Source organism: Onychomys torridus, chromosome 1, assembly GCF_903995425.1.
Source record: "Onychomys torridus chromosome 1, mOncTor1.1, whole genome shotgun sequence".
NCBI lineage: Eukaryota > Metazoa > Chordata > Mammalia > Rodentia > Cricetidae > Onychomys > Onychomys torridus.
This window is the reverse complement of record NC_050443.1, coordinates 129,723,913-129,732,597: the sequence shown is the minus strand read 5'-3', so window position 1 is coordinate 129,732,597 and position 8,685 is coordinate 129,723,913. Positions and strand designations below refer to the sequence as shown.

The window sequence follows — 8,685 nt, the reverse complement described above, 5'->3', positions numbered from 1 at the left end:
TCGAAGATCTCCGATAGACCCAGGATGGAAGGTGCCTTCCGCTGCCTCAGGGGAAGGAGTTTCTCCATAGCCCCTTGTAGGCAAAGCGGCTGCTCCCTCAGGTGGATCTCCTTTGCCCTCAGAGGCTGCCACTTACTATCTGATCCATATAAGGGCCTGCCCCCACTCCCAGCTGATAGGGAAGCCCTAGGAGTTGCTGTGGGTGTCTGTTGGCAGGACCTCCATCATGGCCTGGGATTGCTTTGTGGCCCTGCTTCTGCTGGTGGTAGCTCCCCTGAGATTGGGTCAACATTTACACCCCAAGCCTGGCCTTGGATACAGCTATGACTGTGGGGTGCATGGCATGCAGCTGCTGGTGATCCCCAGGCCAAACCAGACTATCCGATTCAAGGTGGTAGGTGAGTGAAGAGAGAGGCCTGTCCCAACTTCCATCCCCAGTCCCAAGCCCAGCCTGTGGCAAGGAGGGAACTAGACCTCTTCCCTGGAGCAAGGGCAGGAAGGCAGAGACCATTCAGAGGACTGCAACAGCCAGCCTCTTGCCCAGTCACCACACAGAGTGACCACAAGAGCAGAATTTCCCAGTCTCCCGTGCACAGGGATCGCCCGTGAGAAAGATGGGCTGACTCAAAACTGCTGGGTTCTGAATTTCCAGTCTCATCTTGCGGCTGCAAAGCTCTGGGCCCACAGACCACTCCTTGGTTTAGAGAGCCCTGAGGAATGAGATTTAATGTAGAGAACAGGTGTGAGACATTCTGTGTGACACCTTGAATCTGCAGCTTCAGAGCCACATCTGCAAAGTGGCGAAAGATGATACCCACCCCCACTTGCCCTGTGCACTGAAAGGGAAAGGTGAGGGGCAGGCCCGTGGTGGGGGTTGGCACCCACTGTTCTGAGCTAACAAAGAGAGTGAGCATCTAGCAGGGTCCCCAAGTGACTGCAAGAGCTGGTTCACATGACAAACAAGCTTGGTTCTTTTCCTCTCCCTCATTCTACCCCTTATTGTATGTGCCTAAGAAAGTTCTGGCTCCTGGGGATTCCCAGATACCTCGGCCAAGATCTGAGGATAATTAAACTCAGAACTATAAGGTGTTCAGTCTGCCTGAAACCCTGTGAATACTCTTCACCCCAGCTACAAAGAACCAAAGACCACTTAACCCCCTGCAGAAGTGAAAACCAGAATGGGAAAGACACTTGTCTGAGGCCACACAGCCAAGCTAGTGAGCAAAACTAGATCTTGGAACAAGCCTGCCTCTGTCCAGATTTTTTAGAGGTTCCCAGCAACCTCTCACTCTCCAGCACCTAGCGCCCTCTCCCCTTCCCCTCCCCAGATGAATTTGGGAACCGGTTTGAGGTGAACAACTGTTCTATCTGCTACCATTGGGTCATCTCTGAGCCCCAGGAGCCTGCAGTGTTCTCAGCGGACTACAAAGGCTGCCACGTGCTGGAGAAGGTAAGGACAGAGTCACACAAGTGAGGACAGAGAGAGCTTGTCCTAACAGTTCCTCATGGCCAGAGAAGAATAGAGCCTGCGATGGGCCAGGGAGAGGGTAGGTGACAGATTAGGTCCTGAGACATGTCACAAATCAGCTCCCTCTCTATCAGAGGTGCTCAGTTCCCATTGACACCATAGCCACCCCAGGGGCAACCACTCCAGGGCTGGGTGTACAGGTTAACAGCCAGGCTCCGTGCTCTGGCCTCCAGCCCAGCGCTCACCTGAAGCATCAGGTGACCACTCTTCAGCTGCTCTCTAAGGTCCTCTCCCCTGCAGGATGGGCGGTTCCACCTGAGGGTGTTCATGCAAGCTGTACTACCCAACGGCCATGTGGATATAGCACAAGATGTCACTTTGATCTGTCCCAAAACAGGCCACACTGGGGCTCCAGACCCTTACTTGGCTCCACCCACCATACCTCAACCTTTTACACCTCATACTCTTACCCCCGACCCCAATTCTGGCCATACCTTGGCTGGGTCTGGCCACACTCTTCTCAGCACATTGTACCCAGAACACAGTTTCATCCATCCAACTCCTGCTCCACCGTCTCCGGGACTAGGACCTGCTGGACCCACCGTGCCTCATCCCCAGTGGGGCACCTTGGGACCCTCAGAATTGACTAAGCTGGATTCTGTAGGTATGTGCAAGTTCTCTGTGTGCACATGCCCATGCCTGCGGCCTTTGGGCTCTAGGCCATCATCTCCCTACTGCTCTGTCACCAACCCTAGGTTCCCATCGGCCCCAGGAGCAGTGTCAGGTAGCCTCTGGGCTCATCCCCTGCATGGTAAAAAGTAGTTCCAAGGAAGCCTGTCAGCAGGCGGGCTGCTGCTATGACAACACCAGAGAAGTGCCCTGTTACTATGGCAACACAGGTACAATCTCTCATCCCAAGCATGCTTCTCTGGATCCTGGCATGGCTGGGGAAGTCTCCCCTCCATCTAGCTGAACTTCAGGCAGTCTAAGAGAGCCCAGCTCCCAAGTGCATGCAGACACTCTCAGCTGGAAGAGCACCTGCCCCCAGGGAAACTGTTCGGTTACTCCTTACAAACCCTGACCTTCAGATCTCCAACGTTTGTGTTAGATAAGTCACGGTTCTGTAGCCTTCACCGGCCCTTTGTTCCATCAGCTCCTCCTGGCACTTGCTGAGGCCAACACTGAGAAGAAGAGTGCTCAGGTCCCTTGGCTCCTGGCTAGTGATTAAACAGTATTAAATATCGATCGCCACCCATGCAGCCCATCCCCTGTCTCTGCACTGGAGAGACAGAGTCCCCCTGTTCTGATCTGCCTCTTGGCTCTGCCTTTGTCCTAGCCACTCTTCAGTGTTTCAGAAGTGGCTACTTCACCCTGGTCATGTCCCAAGAAACAGCCTTGACACACAAGGTCGTCCTGAACAATGTCCACCTGGCCTATGCCCCCAGTGGATGCCTCCCTACCCGGAAGACGGGCGCTTTTGTGGTCTTCCACATCCCTCTCGCCCTCTGTGGAACAACAATCCAGGTGGGAGTGGGGCTTGAACTAGAAGAGAGCCCTGCATCTTGAGGGGCCTCACCTGCTAGCTGCCCCGCCATCCTCGGTTAGGGGTAGGCTGCAGGCTGGGAATGAGTCCCATCCCTAGGGGGTCTTGCTGTCATCTCCTCAGGCTGTTGGTGAGCAGCTCATCTATGAGAATCAGCTGATCTCTAACATTGATGTCCAAAAGGGGCCACAAGGTTCCATCACTCGGGACAGTGTCTTCCGGTAAGTAGTAGCTGGGCTACAGGCCTGGGTTTGAGGGGTGCAGCACAGATTTGGAGGCAACTGGGACGAACCCTAACTCTGGTATTGCCTAGCTGTGTGACCCTAAATGAGCTCCTGCATCTCTTGGAGCCTCCCTTACCATGCGAATAAGAGACTAAGTACTTTGGGCATTACTGTACTGTAGATGCAGCCCAGAGAGAGCCAACAGCAGCTCTCCCAAAGAGCCCTGCCTTTTATCTCTCTAAGAACTAAGCTGTCAGTGATTGAAGGCATCCCTTTCAGGCCCCAGGAAGGAGCTGTGGTTGTTGCCACCAGATTGACACCATAGATGAGGTGACTATACCTCAGTCGGAAGCATCTGAGGGTATGGTGGAGGAAGGAACTGGGAGAGGAACCCTACAGTGAGAGAGGCCTCCTGGACCTGTTAGCTCAGTAGCCACAACCAGCCCAGCTGCCTAGGGTGGCAGTTAGGGGTGACCCCACGGGAGCCTGCCCTTGTTACACCTGGCTTTGAGCTTTCAGAGCAAGGCAGCAAGCTCCAGCCAGTGTTTGCCAGTGAGAGCCAGGACATCAGCCACAGGCTGTCCAGAGCCTGTGCTTGGGGCCATGTGGGTGCCTGGTAGCCCTCTTCTCCCCAACTCTATCTGCCACGGGGTCAGGGTGTGAGACTGGTGTCAGAGTACAAAGGTCTTTTGCTTCAGCACAAAGTACTTGTCGTCCAGAGATGGGGACACAAGTCTGTAACATGCTTTAAGCTTTTGGACACAAGTGCTTGAGGCAGCCAGTTTTGGCACAGAATTGGGGGCTTTGGGGATGGGGGAGCAGACAAGGGCAGAGGAGCAGCTGGAGTCTGTCAGGATTAGACTAGAGGGGTACAAGACAGCAGAGGGTGAGGCTTGACAGCTGGTGCAATTATTACAGCTGTACAACACCCCATCAGTGGGCAGTGGGCATGCAACCCTGGCGCCGTGGATCGGTGACCACGTGGCACTCAGGCCACCAAGGGAGACACTAGGCTTTCTTCAAAGACACAGTCCTGTGGCCTCACACAATCCTCACTAGAACCTCTCAGTGGAGCAAAGGGGATAAATGTGGCTTAGGCATTAAATGGCTTGTTCTTGGCTCTACGATCCAGGGCTTCCCACCAGGTTTCAAAGACGTCAAGTGCCAGGACAGAGCCCTGTTGTCTTGATACTGTGGTACCTGGCACCTAGAATAGGGCCTGGTATAGCCAGCTCAGGCTGTCCTGTGCAGACCAGGTGGGCAGAAGGGCAGGAAAGGTGAACAATGATATCCACGGGCCCCAGTGATGGCTGCAGAAACATCTCTGCGGAGGATGCTGTCCATTGCATCCCTTACTGGGATGGGGTTGATTAAACAGGGTGCTCTGATAATGTGGCCTCCCCCAACCTCTTGCTCTTGGACTCCAGGCTTCATGTTCGCTGTATCTTCAATGCTAGTGACTTCCTGCCAATCCAGGCATCTATCTTCTCACCCCAACCACCTGCCCCTGTGGCCCAGTCTGGACCCCTGCGGCTGGAGCTGAGGATTGCCAAGGGTACGGCCCCTTCCCGCACCCCCACCCCACCCACTGCTTTCTCCTCCTGCCTCGAATGCCTTGATGCACACGGTCCACCCTAGGCTCGCAAGCCCCTCCCTCCACAGATAAGACTTTCAGCTCCTACTATGAGGAGAATGACTACCCCCTGCTGAGACTGCTCCAGGAACCAGTCCACGTGGAGGTCCACCTCCTACAGAGAACCGACCCCAGTCTGGTCCTGGTGCTACACCAGTGCTGGGCCACCCCCACTGTCAACCCCCTCCAGCAGCCCCAGTGGCCCATCCTGTCCGATGGGTGAGTGGCAGCAGGTGACTAAGTAGCACCCCAGGAGGGCTTCCTGCCAGCCACACCTCCCTAAGGAGGCTTCTGGACTTCTCTTTGCTCCAGGTGTCCCTTCAGGGGTGACAACTATAGAACCCAGGTGGTGGCTGTGGACAGGGCACAGCTGCCTTTCTGGTCTCACTACCAACGCTTCACCATCGCCACCTTCACTCTCCTTGACTCCAGCTCCCAGAATGCCCTGAGGGGTCTGGTAGGAAGCCCTTGCGTTCCTCATGCCCCACCCACCTGTTGAGTGGCAGTTAGCTGGTCACCACATCCAGCACCCTACAAGCTAATGGATCCCGGCATGGGGGCGGGGGCTGGCTTCCACCAAGTATTGTGGACAATTGCAAGGGGTAGGAGGCAAGGTCCCTGGAGAGGTGACTCATAAACAACTCGAGAGAAGGGGGAAGTCGCTGACAAGATGGCTCAGCAGGTAAAGGTAGTTATTGCCATGGCTACTGACCTAAATGTGATCCCTGGAAGGAGCCACATTCTGGAAGGAGAGAATTGACTTCCAAAACTTTTCTCTGGCCTTCACATGTGTGCTGTAGCATGCACATTCCCCCACACACATGCAAACATACACAAAACAAACGTTAGAGGGAAACAAGAGTGTGGCTACAATCCACCCTCAATCTGAACAGCAGTTTGTGGTATTCTCGGGTGGCCTCACTTCTGATTCTCAAAATGATAATGGGTTTCTTGTTCTGCTTTGGTTTATAACATAGCAACCTTCCCAAAAGATAAAAAATAGGTGTTTAAACCTTAGGTTTTTCTGTATGGTGTACAAATGACATCGTCGGTGACACTAGTACTGTCCAACCCATGCTTGATGGCACATCCTATTCATCACACACTGTTCACAGATCTGTCGTGTTCAAATCACTGCCCTTAACTCATCAGATGTGGACTGGTCCCACTGGCAGGCAGAGCTGAGGGTGACTCGGGGTGGCATCTCTCCCATCTTGCCTGGGTACTGCCTCTGAGCTAAGAGGCACTGACCTGCTACATGAAGGCACGGTGCCAAGGCTGAGGTCTCCTGGGGCTGCCCTCTGGTCACCTCCCCTGGGCTTTGTCTCTCGGAAGCAGTGGTACCTTGTCTTCCCCGTCTGCCTCCAGGTATTGTCTTCAGGGGTAAAGAGAAGATAGCAGACATATGGTGTTTGGCTCTGCGGCCAAACCTCACCTCCTGTTAGTCGGGTGGGTGGGAAGAAAGCACCCTGCCTTCCAACAGTTCTGCTCCTAGGGGCAGAGGGCAGAGGACAGGCAGAAAACTGTAGCTCTCTTGAACGCAACAGTTCCTGTCTGCAGGGAATATCTTCTACTGCAGGTTTGGGCTCTCAGGAAGAGGAAGATCTGAACTCCAAATTGGGAACAACAGTTTGCATCCCTACCAAAATGGAGCAGCTGTGGTCTTAGTCTGCTTGCCCATGTCTCCCCCTGCACTAACATAGTCCTGCACCTGAATCCCTCCACCCTGTCTCTGCTGCCAGCCCAGCTGCACAAAACTAGTCCACCTCTTGACCGTTTCTCTTTCTACCAGGTCTATTTCTTCTGTAGTGCCTCTGTCTGCTACCCTGAGGGGCCCAAGACATGCTCTACTGTATGTGACTCTGGAATGGCAAGTGAGTCTGGGTGGGATGTTATTTGTTCTTTGATTCAACCTTAGGCCTGGGGCTGACTCAGACCACCAGGAGCTGGAAGTCAGACAGCTTTTCTCCTGGGCAGGGCGCCGACGATCCTCTGGTCACAATAGCACTATCCAGGCCTTCGACATTGTGAGTTCTCCAGGAGCAGTGGGCTTTGAGGATACTGCTAAACTGGAGCCTTCAGGTAGCAGGGTTTGGGGGTGCCCCAAGGGCCATGGCCTTCTCTCTAAAAATACTGATGAAACAGGGAAGCTCAGAGGTGGCATAACTCCACGAGATGAGGAACTAAGCAAAGATAGCCCAGCCCTTTATCTGCTGACAGACAGCTCCAGGTGGATCCTCCCTACCCTTCTCTGACAGGCTCCAGCAACTCCAGTTCAAGACCCCTGCTCTCGGTGTTCCTCCTCCTGCTGGCCATCACCCTGGTCCTGGGGACTGGTGCCTTTGTGGGTCTGAGCTGGGCCTGGGTCCAGAAACTACAGGAAGGCACCAGATATTAAATGGGCTTAATAAACCACTGTTTGAAAACTACTCAACACAGATGTAGGGAAGTTATTTATGAAACCTGTTGTGTGCCTTATCCAAGGGTGTGTGTGTTTGAGAGGGAACAGAGTCTTACTCTATAGCCTAGATTGGTTTTAAACTCAGTGATTCTTCTGCCTCAGAGTGCTGGGATTACAGGGGTGAGCTACATGAGAAACGTGTTCCTTGGAGTCACATATGTTCTTTCGGAATCCTGACCCCCCCCATTACACAATCATGTACCCTATAACATTTCAATCAACAGCCTGCCACCTAGAAGAGTGTCTGTCAACTTATAACAGAGGTGAGAAGCTACAGCCACCGTACCAGTGAGATGTAGTGTCACAGATAGGCACAAGCTTGTGCTGAGTGTATACTAGTGGAACATATCCACGACTGTGCCCACAGTACACAGTATACTTGATTCTAACAGAGGACTGCTAACTGGCTTACATATTTCCTGTATTTTTTACCTTTTAACTTTTTTAAAAATTACTGTACATGTGTAGGTGCACATGTGGAGGACAGAGGACAACTTTGTGGAGTCAGTTCTCTCCTTCCATCTTTACAAGGGTTCTGGAGAGTGACCTCAGGTCATCAGGCTTGCACAGCAAGTGTCTGAGTCCTCTCACTGGCTTTTGCTGTTTCACTTATCTATTTTTTGGTTTTCCGAGACAGGATTTCCCTGTGTAGCTTTGGAGCCTTTCCTGGAACTCACTCTGTAGACCAGGCTGGCCTCGAACTCACAGAGATCCTCCTGGCTCTGCCTCCCGAGTGCTGGGATTAAAAGCATGCACCACCATCACCACCACCTGGCCGGATTTTACTATTTTAGAGTATACTCCTGTTTACAAAAATTGACTGGAAAACTGGACACTTCCACCAACTGTAGTGTCCCACATCTCATGTTTACTACATTCTTGACTGAACCAAAAGGCTATTTTATTTATTTATTTTTTGGTTTTTCAAGACAGGTGGTCCACACCCTTAATCCCAACACTTGGGAGGCATATTTTTTGTTTGTTTTTTTGTGTGTGGGGTTTTTGTGTTTGTTTTTTGAGACAGGGTTTCTCCATGAAACAGTCCTGGCTGTCCTGGATCTCAATCTGTAGACCAGGTTGGCCTTGAACTCACAGAGATCGTCCTGCCTCTGCTTTTCTGAGTGCTAGGATTAAAGGCAGTAGGCAGATTTTTATGAGTTTGAGGCCAGCGTGGTCTACAAGAGTTCCAGGACAGCCAAAGCTCGTAGATCCTGTCTCAAAAAGCTAAAAAGAGTACATGGAATGATTGACACGATCTGTTTTATTACTGGGGGAGAGGTGCACACATGTGGGAGTCAGCTGACACTAGGGTCAGTTCTCTCCTTTGACCTTTAAATAGGCAGGTGCAAGGGATGG

At 52.6% G+C, this 8,685-nt stretch overlaps 1 protein-coding gene across 1 annotated transcript; it reads left to right on the top strand.

The window, feature by feature from the left end:
- The first annotated feature begins 226 nt into the window (after positions 1-226).
- Zp1 (zona pellucida glycoprotein 1) lies at positions 227-7,266 on the top strand. Its single transcript, XM_036179307.1, has 12 exons — positions 227-398; positions 1,329-1,450; positions 1,769-2,132; positions 2,224-2,367; positions 2,805-2,992; positions 3,135-3,232; positions 4,663-4,790; positions 4,898-5,087; positions 5,181-5,325; positions 6,661-6,742; positions 6,846-6,953; positions 7,127-7,266. Exons 1-12 carry the CDS (start codon positions 227-229, stop codon positions 7,264-7,266), a joined length of 1,881 nt encoding a protein of 626 aa, XP_036035200.1.
- Positions 7,267-8,685: the final 1,419 nt, after the last annotated feature.